Source organism: Sceloporus undulatus, chromosome 5 (assembly GCF_019175285.1).
Source record: "Sceloporus undulatus isolate JIND9_A2432 ecotype Alabama chromosome 5, SceUnd_v1.1, whole genome shotgun sequence".
Lineage (NCBI taxonomy): Eukaryota > Metazoa > Chordata > Lepidosauria > Squamata > Phrynosomatidae > Sceloporus > Sceloporus undulatus.
Genome location: NC_056526.1, coordinates 174,585,788 through 174,607,844, shown reverse-complemented (window position 1 = coordinate 174,607,844; position 22,057 = coordinate 174,585,788). Strand labels below are relative to the sequence as shown.

General features: G+C 39.2%; 1 protein-coding gene across 2 annotated transcripts in view; it reads left to right on the top strand.

Moving 5' to 3' along the window:
• The window catches only part of GRID2 (glutamate ionotropic receptor delta type subunit 2), an 845,491-nt gene that overhangs the window by 387,528 nt on the left and 435,906 nt on the right, over positions 1 to 22,057 (top strand). For both annotated transcript variants that reach the window (XR_006104285.1, XM_042470711.1), the window contains exon 3: positions 17,983 to 18,188. Coding sequence is in view for 1 of the 2 variants with exons in the window: in XM_042470711.1 (XP_042326645.1) it covers positions 17,983 to 18,188 (206 nt within the window). In the remaining variant the exon portion in view is untranslated. The remainder of the gene's footprint in view (positions 1 to 17,982; positions 18,189 to 22,057) is intronic.

Sequence of the window (22,057 nt, the reverse complement as noted above, 5' to 3'; positions counted from 1 at the left end):
CTGAAAATTTTATATAGCTATCACAACTATTAGTCACAAGCTTCATTGAAGATTTAGCTGGAATATGGAGAGATTGATGAATTGTTATTTTGGAGAACTAATAGGAATGTCAGTTAATTCAGTATTAGTGTTTTATTGATCATATTTTGTATTACTGTATCATTTTTACTGATGTAATCCTGCCTTGATCCTTGGGAGAGGCAGGAAATATAAATAAACTTTATGATTATTGTTTATTATTACAGCTGTATAGAGCAATTGAGTAAGTATTCAGGTTCCCTTGCCCATAGCCTATTATTCCATAGGGGCCATTACTTCAGTCCATGGCTTTGATTCATGGAATGGCAAGCCATGGATGTGCATTCTCCTTCTATTTGATTATTCAGTTGTGTTCACATGGTCAGGCACTCTGTCCAATGTGACAAAGTCAGGGAGAAGGTTATATCCTTCACATAATCAGACAAATTCTTCCCTAAGGATATGTTTGGACTACCCTCCTCTAAAGATGGCTGCATTTTCAATGGCATTTCATAGTTATAGAGACAGATTTTAATGGACATCATGTATTACCTGTCAAAGTCTTACTGTTATTGTAGTTCTTGGGAGGGGCTGCTGACAGCTGGATTTTTATGCCTCTACCTATTCCTGGGGGAAAGGTATGGGTAAACCCAAATATGTAAGCATACATATGCAAACACACATTAAAAAAAAAAGATCAGGTTGAGTTTGTATTTTAATCCTTTGGTCCTTCTGGTGCCTGGTACAAGCAATTTAAAGTTAAATTAGCCTACAAGTATTTATTGGTAAGAACCATTCAAACAAGGGGGAAAAAATCTGAGCAGTAAAACTGAGCGACTGACTTTTTTTTCTTCAAAAAGTGAAACACAGTTTTAATAACAGTCCATAAAGATATCCCATAGCCCTTAATTGTTTGCAAATGCTCATAATTATCTAGAGGTTGCTTGATGACTGGAATATTTTCTGGGTTGTCTCCAGACTATCTTAAAGCTGTTTATTATTAATTTGGCTACATGCCAAGTTTCAGCATACTCATTTACTTCACTCTTCCTCCATAAGCATATAATTAATTCAAGTTTATGATTTAACTATTTTCTTTGCATTAGTGCATACTATTTCATCCAAAAAAGCATGGCAGAATGCATTTATATGTCAGGGTTTGCCACAGTTGTTCATTGCAACTTGCCTATGTTACTGGATAGCAATTTCTTTTACAAGGTTTTAAATATATATATATATATATATATATATATATATATAATTACATCTGGGTGATGTGCATATTAAAAGCATTAAATACAACTAGCAATTGATGTTTCTTTAAGGTTGATTAGCTTCATGTTTGAGTAGTTCCTTGGGAGAGCATGGAATCGTTACTTCTTTTGAACAATTTCAAGATTCTGCTAGTGTGACCAGTGCTGGGAGATTGTGGGAGTTGTCACTGAGAAGAAGAAAAATGTACCTTTTCAAACTCTACACCTCAACAAGCTATTCTAAGGAGAAGTTGGTTTAGGAGGAGGAGGGTACACAGATCAGGGAAAGAGGGTTTGAAACTGAGGGATTAAAGGAGAAGAAATATAAGCAATTTATCTGTGAGTGTAGGGTATGAAGAGATAAATAAGCACAGATAGGTACAGGAGTAGGAGGCAGAAAAGATTGTAAAGAACTTTTCATCATTTACCTCAGTACCCTTGGTTGGTTTTTTTCAGGTTCCAACTTTGATTTAATTCTAAATTTTAACCTATCATTCTGTTGTAATTAAGCTTCTGAGCATAGTTTATAAGAATATTATATAAATACATCTTAAATAAATTGAAGATACATTTTTCAAAGTGCAAAGTCTACAGCTTAAATATAAAACTCTGGTTATTTGCCACTGTTGTTCATGTAGCAGCTTTACAATGCAAGTTCAAAATTCCAAAGTCACTGTTCATGGATTTCCCCCCTAACACTGAAGAAAATTGGTGTGGTCCTATTATGGTGTGTTGGAGTCCCATAGAGCTTGGGATCCTAGCCCATATGTTGCTACTGACAACTAAGCAACAGAAGTAGGTCAACAGGAGGAGAGCAGTTCACACTCATATTTCAGAATGGGGCTATACCCAGAAGAGTGGCGGGGGGGGGTGAGTATTTGAATCTTCTGCTACAGAGACTAGGATATAAATCAATGGATTCAAATTGCAAGGGAAGAGATTTCACCTAAATATTAGGAAAAAAACTTTGTAAGAGCTGTTCAGTCATGGAAAAGACAACTTCAGAGGGTGGTGACTATCCTTCATTAAACCTTTAAACAGATTGGATAGCCATCTCTCAGATGCATTTTAGTTGTATAACTCTGCATGGCAGGAGGTTGGACTGCATGGTCCTTGGAATCACTTCCAACTTAGTGGTTCTATAAAAAACAAAGATAATTTTGTATTTCTGCATCTCACTGAGAAGAAACAGTCTAATATTGGCTGACTTTATGTTTGCCTCTTCTCATTTGCTGCTATTTGTGTATTTAATTAAAATGTACAGTATAAGTCATCTTTTAGGATCAAGTCATTAAAGTAGCTTCCTTTTTAGGCATATAAAATTGCAATATTTCACCAGAAAATGCAAGTGTTTATGCTGTAAGAGGCTGTGTGAAAGTAGCAGTAAGTACTGATAACAAGAAAACAGCAGAACAATGAACATAAATTGCACCAACTAATTCATAGCGTAACAGCATTAAAGGAGATAAAACAAACAGCATCACATCAGACTGCAGCATTACCATATACTAACACTGACAAAGCTGTGATCCTTGAAATGTTATTCCACTCCAAGTCTCATCATCATTCACCAGCCTTGCCAGTAGTGGAAAAGCAGTAGTAGTTCATCAAGGAAGGCTAAATGTGCCTGACCCCTACCATATACTGTATTTCAAACAAGAAATTAAATATCTATATACAGCCACCCTTCCATTTTCAAGGACTTGAGCTCTGCAGCTTTGATTATTCATGGAGGGGCGACCTCCATTAAAGTTAATGGTGCATGCACCTGTGACACATGCACATGGCCACATGAAGGCGCATGTGGCCGTTCAAAGCTATGGGGCTTGAATATACACAAATATATATTCATGGGGTGGTGGTGGTCCGGAACAGATCCCTCATGAATTCAGAGGGAGGACTATATTATATATAGATATTACCAATAAATAATATACCAACCAAGATCCCCAGTAGTTCTTTATTATAGGAAAGAACCTGATGCTATACAACTATTGATAGGACATTTTTCTACTTCCAAATATGAGAAGCAAGAATGAGCCATTCAAAATGTTTTTAGCTTTTTGACTGATTCTCAAAGACAGCTGTTAACACATTGTTGTGAAAATAAATGTGTATAATGTGGGAGGGGGTGCTTTTGTATTCTTGTGAAGTGAAAGTCAGATCAGTAGGATGTTTTATGGGATAACTGACAGTGTTAAAGCTCCGCCAATAAAAGTTTCACAGATAAACTAACTATATAATTTCATCACAGAATAAGTAAAGAGATAGTACAGGAATACTTGTTAATCTAAATGAATTTAAGTCTCCAGGACCAGATGAATTACTTCCAGGGGTTTTAAAATACCTGGCAAATGTAATACCAGAGCCATTGGCAATAATCTTTGAGAACTCCTGGAGAACAGGCGAAGTCTCAGCAGACTAGAGGAGAGCAAACATTGTCCCCATCTTCAAAAAAGAGAAAAAAGAGGATCCCAACAATTATCATCCAGTTAGTCTGTCATCAATACCAGGAAAGATTCTAGAGTAGATCATTAAACAGAGAGTCTGTGAACATCTAGAAGGCAATTCCATATTCACAAAAAGTCAACATGGGTTTCAGAGAAACAAGTCATGCCAGACAATTCTGATCTATTTCTTTGATAAAATTACCAGCTTGGTAGAAGAAAGGAATGCTGTGGATATAGTATATCTTGATTTCAGTAAGGCCTTTGACAAGGTTTCCCATGACATTCATCAAAACAAGCTTGCAAAATGTGGGCTAGACAAGGCAACTTTTACATGGATTTGAAATTGGTTGACCGGCCGAACCCAAAGGGTTCTCAACAATGGCTCCTTTTCTGGTGACCAGTGGGGCCCCATAGGGCTCTGTCCTGGCCCCAGTGCTATTCAAGATCTTTATGAATGACTTGGATGACAGAATTGGGGGCATACTCATCAAATTTTCAGATGACACCAAATTGGAGGGAGTAGCTAATACCCCAGAGGACAGGACCAAAATTCAAAATGACCTGAATAAACTAGAAAGCTGGGCCAAAGCTAACAAAATGAAATTCATCACGGAAAAATGTAAGGTACTGCACTTAGGGCGGAAAAATGAAATGCACAGATATAGAATGGGCAACATCTGGCTGAATGAAACTACGTGTGAAAGGGATCTGGGAGTCCAAGTAGACCACAAGTTGAACATGAGTCAACAGTGCGATGCGACAGCTAAAAAGGCCAATGCAATTTTAGGCTGCATCACTAAAAGTAAAGTGTCTAGATCAAGGGAAGTAATAGTGCCACTATATTCTGCTTTGGTCAGGCCCCACCTGGAATATTGTGTCCAGTTCTGGGCACCACAATTTAAAATTTAAAGAGGATGTGGAGAAACTGGAGCATGCCCAAAGGAGAGCGACTAAAATAGTGAAGGGTCTGGAAGCCATGCCCTATGATGAACGACTTAGGGAGCTGGGGATGTTTAGCCTGAAGAAGAGAAGGTTAAGAGGTGATATGATAGCACTGTTTAAATATTTGAAGGGATGTCATATTGAGGAGGGAGCAAGCTTGTTTTCTGTTGCTCCAGAGACTAGGACCCGGAACAATGGGTGCAAACTACAGCAAAAGAGATTCCATCTCAACATTAGGAAGAACTTCCTGACAGTAAGGGTTGTTCGACAGTGGAACAAAACTCCCTCAGAGGGTAGTGGAGTCTCCTTCCTTAGAGTTCTTGAAACAGAGGCAGGATGGCCATCTGTCGAGTATGCTTTGATTTGGATTTCCTGCATGGCATGGAGTTGGACTGAATGACCCTTGCGGTCTCTTCCAACTCTATTATTCTATGATTCTATGGCGGGTTATAGACCGCCTATTTGGGGCGGGCTGTACCCGCCCCTTTCCCCGCTGTATCGAGGCCTCAGTGTGTAGAGCGGCAGCCGCTGAGGCCCCGATCCGTCACTTCCCCGCAGCCTGAAAAGGGGTGTCCTTGGGGCTTCAAGACCCAAGGACACCCCATGGCAGCGGGGAGGGGGAGAAAGGGGCCGCTTGCTTCTCTGGGCGCAGCCGTCTGAAGACTGCGCCCAGCGAAGCAAAGCGGCGCCTCAAACCAGGAAGGAGCTCTGAAACAGAGCTCCTTCCTGGTTCGTGCAAAGGGCGCCCTAGGTGCCTTGGTGCGGAGCAAGGACGTCATGTCCACGCCGCCCCTTCTACAGGCGGTGCAGCCGTGACGTCCTCATGATGGCGGCTGTCTGAAACGGCGGCCGTCATTTTTTACATGCAGAGCGCGTATTAGGGTTAGGGAGATGTGGAAGCACCACACCTCCCTACCCCTAGTACGCGCTCCGCGTCTATAGCAGTCTATAACCCACGTATGATTCTATAGTTAAGCAGTATAGCAGATAAACTCATGATAAACAGATTTATCTGGTATGAAGTCCAGAAGATGCATACTATATTTCAAGAGAGATCAGAAGCATATTCTCTTCTACATATATTGCTTGTTTATGGGTAAATCCAAGAAACTTAGGAGCTCATAAATGTTCCTACCCATTCAGATGTGTCTGTATTTCCTGCCCTGATGCAGGATTTCCTGGTATGGTTGCATTTGTCTAACCAGCTCACAGAAATAAAAATAAACACCCATCTGTCTTCTAGCACTAAGAAACCCTTTTAATGAAACCAAGGAAGCTGTTAGCATTAGGTAGTAAGTATCTGTAGTGGAAACAGGGGAATAATTCCCCGAAATTTGTACCAAGGAATTTAGCTTCTTAGATTAAAAAAAAGCAAAACAGTTTTTTCCTTCTTTTCAGTCAAAACTCTCTATAAAGATTTGTTGCCTTGAGCACAGTTTATGAGCTGAGAATTAAGCTGAGAGCTAGTTTGCTTGGATAGGTGCTTTATCTACTATTTTTTAGCATCTTGAAGCAATGTTCTGAAAGCAACTATAGGCAGAGCTATTGCTTTTCCATTGCAATTCAAGAGAACATAGTGATATATCTTTTAGTTATTTTCCTGATGCAAATTAATTCTGAATAACAACAGCTGTAGTTTAGAGCACATTGGGTCAGACATTTTTTATTTTGTGTCTTTAAGTGCAAATAGGCTGCTTTGTATACAGATATCTGCAAATATCCAAACTGCCTGTAATGAATTTGTTTACTTGGAAGTCAGTTCCATTTACCTCAGTGGTGGGGAAAATGTGGCCTTTGTGCTCACCCTAGGAGGTCTTGGGCTGAACTGACCCCAGGAGCCAGGACCCAACAGCCCCATGAGGTTCCTTGTGCTGATCCGCCTCAACCCACCCCACTGCTGACTGAGTCTGTTGCTGCTGATTTGTCTCGTTCTATCGCTGAGCTGAATGGCAAAGCTGCATCTCCTGGCCAAACATTTGCTATGGTTCGGCCTCTTCCTGTGTTGAGTGTGCGTTCCCAGAGGGCTCCATCAACCACCAGTTCCAGTTCCAGAAGCTCCACTTCCACTTTGCCATCTACCAGTTCAGACGATGACACCTGTGCTGGCAGCATTGCAACAGCTGCTAAACGCAAGAGTCACAAAAAGAAGTACAAGGCCTGGAAGAGGTGATGAAGGGCTCAAGCTGAGCGTTCTGTGGAGCAGACTGTTGTGTATGGTACATCCCCTGCAATTCCTTTTGGGTTGACCATGCTTTGGTTTCCAGCTTACCTTGGTGGGCCATTAAGTGCTGCTCTTGGTGTCCTGGTCTCCAAGGGGTGTGTGATATTCCTGTGTGTGCTCCCCCGGTTCTCATCTTTCAAAAAAGGTTAAAAAGCTCATCCTAAGGGGTTGCTATGTAGATTTTTTTCCCCTTGATTCAGCCTAAAGGTCAGGAGGCTGTGGCTGTCACCTCCTCCAAAAAGTCAAAACAGGATCTCAATGCCCCTCCTGCTGATCAAACCTTCTCTAACTGGTTGGAGGGTTTTACCATTTTCAGGGCCGTGGTCTCTATGGCCTTCCCTGAGTGGGCCTGGCACCTTGACAGCCACTTGCTCAACATTCTCCATTCTAAATCCTTTGCAGATGAGGCTGCAGCGATCACTTATGATGCAGCTTTCCGCTAACATGCTTCCCAGAACTCTCGGGAGTGCTGGGATCTTGAAATCCGGCTGCTCAAGGTCAGCACCCTGGCCAAGCTGCAGGGCCATCCAAAAGGGTCCTCCAAAAAGATTCCCGCAGATTGGTTTGTTGGGAATTCAATACAGGCAAGTGTGCTCGCTCACAGTGCAAATACGAGTATTGCTGTGAGCTTTGTAGGGGCCCCCACACCAAGGTATCTTGCTCCCGCTCCCCGCCTCCTCAACAGTCCTTTTGGCAAGGGCCCCCTGCCCATGCAGCCACTGGCAGAAAGGATGAAGCCTCTACCTACGATGCCGGAGGCTCAGGGCCCTAAAATAACTCTGCTGCTGCACTGCCTCCATCTTTCCCGCTTGCTCACTCCCCTGTTTGCCCTGATGTCCTCCTTCCCCTCCTCAAAGCCTACCCCCTCAAGGAGGCTGCCTCCTTCCTCACCGATGGTTTTTCATATGGTGTCCACATTCCTGTTGCAGGTCCCCTCCTTCCCTCTAGAGCCCACAATCTAAAATCTTCCAGGGCTGTGCCTGATATCCTCCGAGCTAAGATTTCTAAGGAGATTGATGCTGGCCGTATTGAGGGCCCTTTTTCTTCCCCTCCCTTCATGTTTCACCCCTTGGAGTGGTGTCCAAGAAGCTCTCTGGTGAATTCTGCCTTATTCGCCATCTTTCTCACCCTCCTGGGGCTTCTGTCAATGACACCATCCCTCCTGAGCTTTGCTCTGTCCACTATGCCTCCTTCGGTCATGTGGTTCGCCTTGTGCAGTCCTGTGGGCAGGGGGCCCTCATGGCCAAGTGTGATATCCAGTCAGCATTCCGCCTGCTGCCTGTCCATCTGGACAATTACCATCTCCTGGGCTTTAAGTTTGAAGGTCACTAGTATTTTGACAAGGCCATTCCTATGGGCTGTTCCGTCAGCTGTGCAGGGTTTGAAACTTTCAGTTCATTCTTCGAATGGGAAGCAGAGGTCCTCCTCTCCCATTGTTACTTACTACCTTGATGATTTTCTGTTTGTTGCTGAGGCCCACCATGATAGTTGTTCCAGATTCCTGGCCAGTGAGATAGGTGTCCTTCTTGCGTCTGAAAAAACTGAGGGTCCTATGACATCCCTTATTTTCCTGGGCATCATGTTAGATTCTGTTGCTGTAGTTTCCTGCCTCCCCCTGGACAAGCTGGCCACCTTCCGGTCCTTGCTCTCTGACACTATTGAGGCCCCTAAGGCATTCTCTTAGCCCCTAGGTCATCCCAAGGCCTGGCCATGATCAGACATTTCGGTTCATCGAACAACCAGGGCATTGTTGGATATTCCAGATCCTGACCTCATGCTTTGGGCCAACCCTATCTTGTGTGCTGTTTGTTCAATAAAGTTGTCACCTTTCCTCCATATCTGGCTTTTGGTTTATTTCGGTGGCACTCCTCCAAGGCAAAGGCCTTCTTGCAGTGTGGTTTAATACTAACTTTTGGTAGAATGATAACCAGAAATAGTGCAAGCTGCTGTGAATTTCAAGAAGAGGAACTGGCCCTTGAACCAACAAAATTTGGCCATCCTGAGACTTTCTGAGTAGGTTTTTGTCCAAGTCTAAGCTGACCTTCTTCAGCATTTTGTTCAGGGGGTATAGGAAGGAAGAGGAATGTTCTCAAAGCATTTGTCGGAAGAAAGGCATGCCCTCCAATGGTCCCAATTTGGTAGGAAGAGTCCTGATTAGTCGTTCATCATCCCACGGTTTTAGATGCTTTTTAAATTTCTGTATCCTCCTTCTGTTTCTGTCCCCTCCTTCCACATTTCCCCTTTGTCCTCAGTTTATTTGATAGTTGAAAATTTGGACATCATGACCATACACTGACTATGCTTGGCTACAACTCCCAGTTTTCATCTATGAAATTTTGGAAGGTATTGAATGGGGTTCTACTGTATGCTGTTTGAAAATTATTTTTTTTCATAATGTGTCAGAGCTTTACGCAAGGAGCAATTCAGGTCAGAAACTAGTAAAGAGTGTGTTGTTGTGTGCCTTCAATTCCTTCTAGCTTTTGATGACCTCTAGGTGAACCTGTCGTGGGTATTACTTGGCAAGATTTGTTCAGAGACGCTTTGCCTTTGTCTTCCTCTGAAGCTGAGATAGTGTGATTTGCCTAAGGTCACTTAGAGAGTTTCCATGGCTGAGCATAGTCCAATGTTCAGTCCACTACACCACATTGTCTTTAACATTTCATACCAACTGCAACTCCAGAGGAAGAACAGTAGCAAAATGGAAATAAAGCCAAACAAAACTAGGTTACTAAGGCCCAGAAAAGTGCAAATAATGCAGCACTGGTACTAGTTTGTGTTTGGAGCCCTTTGAAATATGAGGCAAATATGGATTTCAACAGTGGTGTTGCATATTTTATAAGCTTATGTGTATACTTATTTTGCTTCCTGTAACATTCACATTTTTCCCCAAGAACAAGTTGCTCTCCGCTGTAAAATGGCTGTTTTAAATGGCTTTCTTAATATGCATGAAAATTTATGTACATTTTTGTCTTTTTTGTAGAAACAAAAAAGTTTTTTATTTTTGCCAAAACATGCAGCTTTGCAAGCAATTTCTCATACACTATCCATTCTTACTTTTCAATACATATTTGCACATTTTGAACTGCAAAATTACAAAAATACAATTATGAAAACAAAAGGATACAAATTATGTAGTTTGAAGCAAAATGTAAATGCAAATGAAATTTGTTCCCATCCCTACATATAGAAAAGGCTTCATAACTGTTTTCAACAAATGCTGTAAACTCACTTATAATATTGAAGATGATGTATGAGAAGCAGAACTCAGCAGTAAACCCTTCCTATACCAACAATAATGTTCTTTTATTCTTGACCATCTTGTGTAAGTTCTTATCATAGCTAGTCCTATGGGTGGATGTGTTGGGTCTAACTGAAGAGGACCCAAGCTAGGCTTGCTGACTTCATAAACATATAATTTCTCATGATGTAGATTAGGAAAAATGTCAGACATATAATCACACTTTTCACAATGTTACACAGATTGTTTTGGCACTATCTATAAAAATGAAGTTCGAGTTAGCACCAAAGTGGACTATTTTACAGTTTCCATTTTGGTGTCATGCATTCAAGATATGAATTGGCAGAAGATGACTTTACTTTGAGGTAATATTAGCCTAGTACCACCATATAAGCTCTATGAGAGCCAGTGTGGTTTAGTGATTTGAATTTTGGAATGGGACACTGGTAAGTCAGGGTTTGAAAGCCTCCTCAGCCATGGAAACCCAATCGTTGGCTTTGGCCGGGTTACACTCTCTCAGCTTCACAGGAAAGCAAAGGCAAACCCCCTCTGAACAAATTCTGTCAAGAAAACCCCATGACAGGTTTACATTGGGATCACCATAACTCAGAAATGACTTGAAGATACACAACAATAATAAGCACTATAAAAACACTGTAAATAATATTTTAAAGCAGAAACACCACCACCATAAGATGCTGGGGAGGGAGTTGGTAAAAATGCTTCCTCCCCAGAATGTTATATATCCTGGAAAAGCCCTGGTTTTTATTAGCATCTTTCTTCAGTGTATGAAAAATTCATACTAAAAAGTCTGAGGCCTACCCTTGAAATCTGAACCAATTTGGCCAGTTCCACAGTGGAATAGTTCTTTACAGTTTTCAGGAGGAGCTACCTCAGCTTGGTAAAGACTGTTCCTACACTATCTTAACAGGCACTGTACATGGTACATACATAGAGGTAAAATATTTGGATCCACTTTTATTAAAATTCATGAAAATTAGAATCCACACTTTGGCAGTTTCTTCTTCATGTGGCTGAGAATCCTTTAGCCCTGGGCAGCAGTCTTTTTTTAAAAATATTATTATTATTATTCTCCTGTTTACTCTTTTATGGTTTGTAGTGAATTTAAAAAAACCAATTGGAATCAATACAGCTGAATGAAGCAATTAATATGATTTAAAGTACAATAAAAATAACAAAGCATAATTGTTGTAGCACAAGCCAAGACTAGAAGTGGATCTTGTATGGGTTTCAGCTGTAATCATATCATATGTGTTTTTAATAATGTTTTCATGGGACTGTGGGCTGCAAGTTCAGTGTCCTGTTTTGGGAGCAGAAATTTCTCCCAAACCATTTGAACTATGACTCTGCAATGAGCCGTTCATTTCTACAATGCAGGGCTTCTGCTACTGCAGCTATCACTCTGTAAAGAAGGATGACTGCAGTAGGCTCACAAAACATTGTTGATAAGAATTTGGACAGCATAATTTGTTAACACAACAGCAATCTTAATCAGCAATAGAAACACAGAAAACTTTTGCATACAGCACCTGCCACATTTTTTTTTTTAAAAAAAAAGGAATTTGTTTCCCTTTTAATTGATTAATTTGAGATTTTCAGGAAAAAGGAGGAAAACATTTTATTACTTATACTAACATTTTTCATGTATAGTTTACTATTTGTTTGAATTACCATGGCCTTAATGGTAACTATGGATTTTCTGTTATCTACAGTTTTATTTGTTTTCTACCTTTCCATTATATTTAACAAAAACAAAGAAACAAAAACCCCTTTTTGTTTTCCTTATCTTGTTTCCCTGTCTTCCCCAGCCTGTCCTCTAGAGCTGTCCAGATTATTCATGGTGAATGCTGACATATCCATTTGGGAATCATGTACTCATTTTTCACAAGTTTGGATGAAGACATTGTAGCCTCATGGTTTCTTATACCCTGTCACTGTTTAGTCATTTTTCATGACTGGTGATAGATTGGCTGAAACCTTGCTTCCACTTTGGTTGGCTTAAACTAAAAAATGACCATTGAAAAAGAGTAAATGATTCCTACCAAGATTCAGTGGATTGTGGAAGCCACAATCTAGTTTAAGATTCTTCTGGACAGGCCACATTGAAATGATCTGTATTCTTGCATAACCTTCATTCTTCCCAGTGGACCTGTAAAGTGGAAAGTTTCAGTAGATTTGCCCAAGGTGCATTATTGTTTATGTGAAGAAAAGTGATGGGTTACTTTCCCTCTTATATGCCCAAACTTGGATTGTCTCAGATATAATTGGAACTATTTCCCAAAGTACTGGGAATCTATTATCTTATGTTGTAAGCCAGTTTGACTTTGGAAGCCTGTTTGTCATCACAGAGGACCTTGTAAAAAGTGTTAACTCCCAAGGGCCACATGAGCCTTTTGTTCTAATGTGCTTGCATTATATTAGAGAGAAAAATGCAATGGGAGAGCTGATCTTTCTCCTTATCTTTTTCTATGGTGGTAGAGCTGCCACCTTAACTGGACAAGTTTTCAAAAGAAAGAATGATGGAGCCTGAAGGTATTTGGGGAGGAATGGTTAAGGTGGGAATATTTTAATCTGATCCAGGAAACTATTTAGGAGTTTGTAAAACTCACCTCAAAGCGAGTATTAAAATCCCCCAATGGTTATAATCAATTCTGATGAAGTTTCTTCTCATACTATTTGATCTCACTTACCAGGATGTTTGTATTATCCACAATGGTTTTATTATTGTTCAGTATTAATGATGTACATGTCACACACACTTTTTCCTGTACATAGTTTATCTCACTGTCTATAGTTCTAGATTGAATTGTGGGAGAAGTCCTTTCACTGACGCAAGTCAAAACTATCCCAAACATAATTGTTATGACTAATTAATAATTTAGTCATGACTTTTTTTACACATGAGCCCCTATGTATTTTGGTAAGGTGGTGATCTCTTCACAGACAGCTAACCCCTCAGGCTATTCTGTAAGCTTAAATAGCCTAGAAGAGCATATCTCTGTATGACCCAGAGCAATGGATTCAAACCTACAGAAGGACACACAATATAGGTATGGAAATGGGTACAAAAGCTTGCCACAAACCCAACTGTCAATATTGGCCACAGGAAATGTCAGCACAGGACCTAATCACATCACCCATAATATTAGGGGTATGTTCACATGATCATTCTAACATGATATATGTCATCCTTTATCGACAATGTAGCATTCTACATTGGGCAGACAAAGCAGTGTCTGTGCCAAAGTATAAATGAAGTATAAATGGGCATAATTCAGACATTAGAAACGGGAATACTCCCCCCCCCCAAAAAAACAGTTGCAGAACAATACACTATAATGGAGACTGGAAAGAGAAACAGCAGAATTGGGATATATCCACAAACTCCACTCCATGAATACAAGTTAGATGTGTTTACTTTAAATGACATTTAGTATCTCAGTAACTATGCCATGTCAACTCTCTCAAGCACATTTCACTTTCTTTTAATGGCAGTCATTGAATCTGGGTGTGAGAGTTACTCCTCAGTTCTCTGTATACACTATATCTGGAGTACAATATACCATTGCCAGATGGTGAATTCACTGAATAACTGGTACTTCTTTATTATCTTTGGCCTGAAAAGTTATTTTAAACTTTCTGATAATCTCCAAGTACTTGAAAGAGGTAACCACACACACACACACACACACACACACACGGGGTTACAGCAGGAGAGTGTATTTTTATAGTGCTCTGAAAATCAGGCACATTTGTAGCAGTTCACATAATTGTGTTGCTTCTTAAATTGGCCTTGAAGTGCCAAAAAGACCTCTAACAGCACTGATTAGACTGAATTTAATTTCCCTGATTTAGACATTAAATAGAAGCTGCAATTAAACATCACTGACTGTCTTTTGGAAGTATATTTTTAGGATGAGCATGCACTTTAGCAGTGTTAAACCATTATTCAGTGTTTAGTACTACTTGAAATATGCTGAAGTATCTGTCTAGCAATTACATTCCTTGATTCCTAAAAAGAAGTCCATTCTTTCTTGAGCCCTAGCTTATCTTTATATTCAATTTAAAATCAGACCTGTTATGTAGCAGATGTCAATAGTCCACAATTTCTTAAACATGTGGCAGTTGGGTTTTTCACCTTAAACCACATCAAAAAGTCTGTGGAGGACATGTGGCTTGTCTCATCCCATTCAATACATTGATCATACTGGTTAGTGGGAATTCATTTTTTTTATTAAAGAGTAATTTCGGCAATTATTTTTCCCCATTGCAAGAAAGTATTTGAAAACAATGCGATTTTTGAAGGCTGCTAACATTTAAAGACTTTCTCTCTCTGTGTGTGTGTAATATTTGCTTGTGGTTGTTTTACACAAGAAATATGATTTTCTGCACGGAAAATACTATTTCAACACATAACTGTTAATTCGTGTGCAGTAAATGCTGTTTTCTAAGCAAATCAACCATGTGCAAATTTTATGCAGAACAAATCCCTAATTACAGCTTTTTACTGCTCAGAAAACAACATATTGTGCATGGGCATTAACAGTTATGCATTGAAATAGTATTTTCCATGCAGAAAATCATGTTTCCTGTGCAGAAAATGCTGTTTTCTGCACAAAACCACCATGTGCAACTTTTGTGCAGAATACATTATGAACTAGAAACATTCTCATCAGTCCAGGATTCTTCTCATCAGGGTTTCTTGAAATGTGAAAAACATGTTTTATGAATACTTCTTGAGTATATTTAAATATTGTATTCATTTCTACCTGTTAATCCTCACCTTACTACACTGTCAACTGACAATGGGCCTTACAACATTTTACTGAATGTCTTGATCATATGGAAAGATCAGTAGTAGAAAAAAAGGTTTTCTTTCCTCACATAATACAGTATATATAGATAAACTATAGAAATCACTACCACAAACTGAAGTGATGATCATCAATCTAGAAATCAGGTAAACTGATTACAGATAAGGCTATCAGTGGCAGCTAGTCATACTAGACAACTATAAATTCTCACAAATAACAGATGAAGTAACAATATACTACTTACTAGGAACATAAGAAAAAGACTGACATTGCATTCAGATTGTGTGTGAGATTCCCTTAAGCATTTCTTTGGCTTCCATCTTCTGTTGCATGGCTCTTGTGAGGTTATTGCATTGATTCATATATGATCAGTGGGCTAGCCCTGAAAGTCTGAACCATCCTCTCCCATTCTCAAGAGGCGAGCGAGGAAGCTCAGAGTGACAGCACTACTACTAATCAGTTACTGTGAAAATTCGTGTACATATATCTCTTATTCATTTGTTAAACTTCTCTCTTTTTAGTTGCATGGTATTTTTTGTGCAACTGTGATATAGTTTCCTTCTTGTAATATCATCCTCATAGCATCATTACTGCCCCTCCCCCCCCCCCAGTGACATTATAAAGACTTGTCCCTAGGCTTTTGGTGTAGAAATCTAAGGCCCAGTATAGACGGGTTGTTTGCGACGCACCCATGACGTGCTAGTGTTGCTTGAGGGTGGGTTGTGCACATGCCCTGCAACCCTAGCATGTCATGGACACGCCGCAGCTGCACAGCACTGTATAGACGGCGCACGCAGCAATGACGTCACAGCTGCGCCATGTCCAAATGGTGTGGCACAGTTGTGATATCACTGCGCTGTCTCTGGCACTTTGCGGCATCGCAGCTGCACCGCAAAAAGTAGCCACTTCCGGGTGTTCCTTTTTTGCTTCACAGCAGCACCACACAATTTGGTTGCTGCACCGTTCTTGCGGAGCAAAGAGAGGCACCGGGAAGGTGCCTCTTTTTGGCACTCTGTACCACACCTTAGTACCTGGGTAATTCTGACCTGGCAACCATAACTACTGACCTTCTTATCCACCAACTCCTAGTTGCTGGCACACCATGTTTAGAACATAGGTTGAAAACTATCCTAAAAGTAGCTTGATTTGTCTGTAGAAAGCATAAATAAGCAATGTGTTTATTTGTCACATGAGCTTGCTAATGATATTTAATCAAGAAAAGATTAAGATTTATCTAGACATGGGTTCTCACAGACTATTTAGCTTAGATCGCTATGTGTTCTATGACAACTGCTATATCTGAATAAAATTATCTAGTAGCTTTCAAATACCTGTTAGATGAATTTAGCTTTAATTTCAGTATAGCTCCTTAGGCCCTACTATATTATTTGCTACATGGATATAACAAATCATTTTTATTATGATTTATATTTGATACATATCATAAAGTTACTTCTTTCCCTATATGGAAAGGTTGCACACAAAAAAAGAGAGAAAGCAGTATGAATTGTTTTCCACATGAAGAGTAAATAAGGTTTAATGTTAACTACATGAATGCAATTCATGTTCATTTTTGTGTTATTTGAATGCTAGGATTATCTCAAGAATTGTGCAGTGGAGGTGATATGTTTAACTTTCTCCTGGAATAGCTTTCTGGAGATGCCATATGCATTTCAAGAGAAGCTTCCTCTGGAAAGCTTATATGTAACTAGCAACTTTTAAGAACTTTAGATAATTTTAAAAATTTATTGTATTGTATTTTATGCCACTCTGTTTTATATGACTTTTATGTACTATGTATTTTAAGGTACAATCTGTTACATTTAGCTATGCCGGTCTATGACCATAATAAATGATTTATTGATTGAGCTACTGACTAACTAGCAATTTCAGAGAGGCAGTTCTTATCAGAAGTGTGGCAGGGAGAGAAGGCATTCTCCTTCCCATGCCCCAGTATTGTGAAGCATCCCAACTTCCAAGTAGTATTATCTCTATTTTTAATGCAGTTATTATTCTAACACTGCAGAAAGTCTGGCTTTCAGGTACAGATGTTAAGATACTGTTAATGGAGAGATGTTAATAGGCCATTTCCCTTTCACCATTGCTCTGGCTGAGTACTTGTGGAGATAGAGTAACCCCTTTTTCTTCTACCAGCTCAGGTTAGAAAGCAACTTTCTCCCAAAATACTTTAAACAAAGTTCATGGGATAAGATCAGTTTAAGATTCAATGGCTAAGTTCCAATATACACTTTTAGCATAATGTGAATATATGCTAACTTGGTTACTCTGGATCCCATAAGTAGACCACTCATTCCAAGGCCTTCAGCTTGCTCATTGCTCATCTTACCCATTGCCCCACCCAGCACACCAGAGATGCAAGAGGGATAGTATGTGTGCTTGCAGAATGCTTGGCTGATTAGAGTCTACACTTAAGTAACTTACAGAGGTTACAACTACTTGTGCAACTATTTTTATGCTCGCATAATGACTCAACATAATCTTTGTTCTCTCTTTCATGGTTATGGGTGCTATCACTGGTAGCATTCACATTACTGAACAATTGTCTGCCTCCCCCAAATGACAGGTGTATTATTGTTATAATGTGATTTCCAAGCTACATCCAACAAAATAAAATCCTTGTAGGCTGCATTTTGATAACTTATTGCCCTCTTCTCTGCAGGTGTTGCTTAATGAGAAACTGTTTTCTGAGCACCATAGGGTTAGTCAGAAACTGGAACAATGCAATGAGCAAAAGAGGAAGGCAAGCAGGAATAATTAAATACCATTTTTAAATGGTTCTTTTCAAAATGAACTAGTGTCTAAAAATTTCCTCTCACAAATTAGCCCTTTAGGACATGTCATGAGCATAGCTGAGGAACAATTCCAATGAATATTAAGTTAATGTGGCCTTCAGGGGGTGGTTGCTTGACATGACGAAGAATACCTTTTTCCAGATAAGCCAAAATGGGTTTTGTCTTCTTTCTATATGGTAATTAGCATTTTGATGGGCTTTTGATGTTCCCAGATATCCGTGGAATACAAGAGTTTTTGGACAAAGTATCTCAGCAGGGAATGGATGTAGCACTGCAGAAAGTAGAGAACAACATCAATAAAATGATCACAGGCCTCTTTGCCACCATGCGGATTGAAGAACTGAACCGCTACCGGGATACTCTGAGAAGGGCCATTCTGGTCATGAACCCATCAACGGCCAAGTCCTTCATTGCTGAGGTAAGTGTGACCATCAGATGGCATTTTTTTTTTCACCCTTGAACTTGTTCTTTCTGGAATTATGAAGGTTTAAATTAAAGCTTTCTATTTGTCTTTCCAAGAAGAAAGTCTCATTCTATTATACATTCCTGCCTTTTTCTTCATTAAAGCCATATGTACTTCTTAATTACATAAGTATATTTTTTTTAAAAAAAAATACTCCTGGTGTAACATGTTGTGGTGATGGGATCTGTATATTTTTGCAACCACCAGAGACTTCATTTGTAGTCTTGCAAATAAAATATTCAGGCACTGTAAAACAATTTACTTCGGAAGTCATTAGCATTTATGGTTATTGTTTGGGTAATCACCTGTCTCTTTGATTTATCCCTTTATATTTATTTCATTATTGTAGTTTATTCTCTTGTTTCTTTTAAAATATCTGGTTACCAGGAGAAGCCTTTAAGAGTATCATGTCTGCAATCTAGATCCTTTAATGATTTTGAGTGGGAAGAGGAAAAGGAAACTTTTCAGTTGGGAGCAGAACCATGTGACTTCTGCTCATCACAACTCCTCTTATTGGCCTCTATTAGTGAACTCCATTAGTGAGTTCACTCTACTAAAATTACTTGCTAATGAGAAAAGTCACATTCAAGGGTAGTTGATACATTATATATAGATCACTATTGAGATGACGATCACATGCTGACAATGTTTGTATTCTTCAGTATGGCCCAGTTTACCACTGTGGCATACAAGGAGGGCTGAGAGCAGAGGATTGTTACTGGTCAAAATGGCCTTTCTCTCCATTGGGAAAACCTTTTCTTTATTACTTTGTAGATATGAAATACCTGTGTATCTATGCAAATGGAATTCCAAACAGCATGTTACCTTCCTATTCTTTCCAGTTTTTCAATAGAAGCTAATTCAAGAAGATATCAAGCACAATATCATACTACACTTTTACAGCACTATAGAAGAATCTGTGTTGTCCTTCTGACTGATGCTGGCCAGTGCAGAATGTTTATGTGCATACCAGTGGTATTATCTCCCCTAGACCACTTCAATATGGATTTTCCCCCTTCATTTACCTTCAATGGGAAGGTGATCAACTACACCAGCTTCAAGGGTAGCACATCTTACGATCTTTGTTCTTCAAGGAAACTGTGTTCTGTGTGAAGGTTAGCAAGTATAGACTTCTGCAGTTCCACAGTCTCTTGGAAAATGCTTCAGGAATGATCAAGGGAATATACCATTCCTGGTCCGATCACTATCAGAGTACTGATTTAAGCAGGAATGCTGACAGTTTTTTCCTGATGCAATGGGCTGCCTTTTCTACAGTGCACTGTAGTCTCACCCTCCCAGAAAGCACAAAAATGTTCCTTAAGATCCACATTAAGCAAACTTTTGTCTGATTGTGCAGTTGAATGAGAACTGGTCCTATAGGTCAAACTGAGTTATGGATTGGTACAATATTTAATTTACTGAATTTATTACAGCCTTCAGTTGATCAATGAACCACATCCTTATTTGCCTGGTTAATAAAAGCTAGTTTTAATCATTGTGACTACAATTTAAGAGACATTTCTTGTTCTTGTGCTATTTTATTAATGATTAAGTTAAGTAATTACTTAGTGTGAAGTTAGAGCTACATCTAACACACTTGGCATGAACCAGCCCAGCAGTAAGACACTTTGGAACTTTTGGGTTAATATTCATTCAAGCAAACTTTATTGATGATCATTGGACCCAACACAATACATCGTAACCTAAAACAGCAAAAGGAATAAAAATTGCATAAAAAGTACAAATAAATCACACAAATTTAGATTAAAAGTATGAGATACAGTACAGAACTGATTAGTTGTAGATCTAAAGTACAGTTGGCCCTTCTTATATACAGATTTTTTATACACAGATTCAAGCATCCACAATTTGAAAATATTCAAAAAAAGTATAAATTTCCAGTATCATAACTTGATTTTCCATTTTTTATAAGGGACACCATTTTGCTATGTCATTATATTTAATGGGACTTGAGCATACATGGATTTTGTTATCCATGGGGGATCTTCAACCAAACCCCAGCGTATAACAAGGCTCTACTGTATATAACTGTTGTTCATCCCTTTTTAATAATTTGTTTTCTCTGATTTTAACAACTAGAAACAAAAAAAGTGGCAACGGATAAGATGATATTCAGAATGACCTGCCCTAGAACTCAGTAAAGGGAAGATCAGCTGGTTACAGCACTGGTTGCAAAAAACATAAGATAAAATATGTGACAACTTGCCATCCACAAAGACAAAGTCTAGCAGGGGTAGATAGCTCAACATATTTTCCAAAAAGTAGATTTGAAGGAAATACATTGCACCTCACATTAGAAAACAAGATGCAATACTTTGATACCATTAAGTTTTGAAAGTAAGAAGGCTGACAGAAGGTACCTATGTAATGGGGGTTTAAAGCACTGAGTGAGCAAGCTGTGATAGAGTTGAATCTGAGATTGTAGAAAGCAATGTCCAAGAGTCTTCACCTCAGCAACTGTTGAGCCATTTTAAGGCCCATATTTAGAAGCAAAGATGCAGAAAGGTCAATGGTGGCCACTGTTTGAGCAACCTATTTAGACCACCTATTAGTATAGTTATCCAAGGTAAGATGACTTACCAAACCTATACCTGATTTGAAAACAAATACTCTGAGCCAAAGTTTGAATGGAAACAACCAGGTCCTAGTGGGAAAAGGATAATCTCCCATTTGTAAACTTAATCCGGGACACATCTAGGAACACATAAGAGTGGCTAGAGAAATTTTGTGTGGAAGCTATCAAATTCAAAATTGGCAGCTTTGATCTAGATAATGGCTGCTTATAACAATTTGAATGCAATCTGAGCATTAAAAACCTTGAGGGCCAGTGGGATAAATTGGTTCCCTTTGGAATGAAATAATCTTAAAATACCTGATTTGCTATCAAGGGATCCTTTCACCACCAAAGATCTGTGATGACTCCACTGGATCTTAGGATGAAATATCAGCCCCAGATATATAAAGCTTTTAACTTGTTCCAAGGGACAATCATCTATGCTTTATTTGCAAAGATGTTAGTTTTGCTCACAAACCAAGATTTTAGACTTGGTGGCATTTATTTTGAGGTCATTTCTAGAACAGTAGGTAGAATATTTTGAGATGGTGTTTAAGCCCCAGTCTTGTGCTACACAGGATTACAGTATCATTGGCATAGAGCAGAACTGGGAATCTACTGTCTACTTAACCTAGGCAGGTGGACATTATTGTCCATTAGCTCAGTCACAAGATCATTGTATATTGCACTCTCCTTGTCACCCGCTTTGATCTATTGGAAAAGCGGGTTAGAAATAAATTATTATTATTATTATTATTATTATTATTATTATTATTATTATTATTATTATTATTTAGAGAAAGGTTAAACAGGGTTGGTGCAAGAATACAACCCTGTATCATCTCTGGAGATGGTTTCAGAGGGATGCCCCTGGAGATCTAGCCTTTCTCTTAATTGGATGTTGTTGTAAAGAGCTTTGATTAGGGCAAGAAGTCTAGTATTGATAGTTATAGACTCAAGTTTGACCTACAATTTATGGAAAGTAAAATCAAGATATTTTCACCAGGATAATCACCTCCTCCTATACATTTCAGGGGATTCATGTCATATTTGACTGGGTCTGCATATACACAACTAAAAGACATAGCTAATGAGAGGATTTTAAGTTGCTAAGTATGTGATCCTCAAGCACTAGAAGAATAGCTCAAACACCATCAGTACAGTCTGCTAGATACAAAGTAGATTAGAGGCAAACTGGGGGAAGCTAATTGTTGATTAACTATGAAATAATGGGACCAGACACAGCATT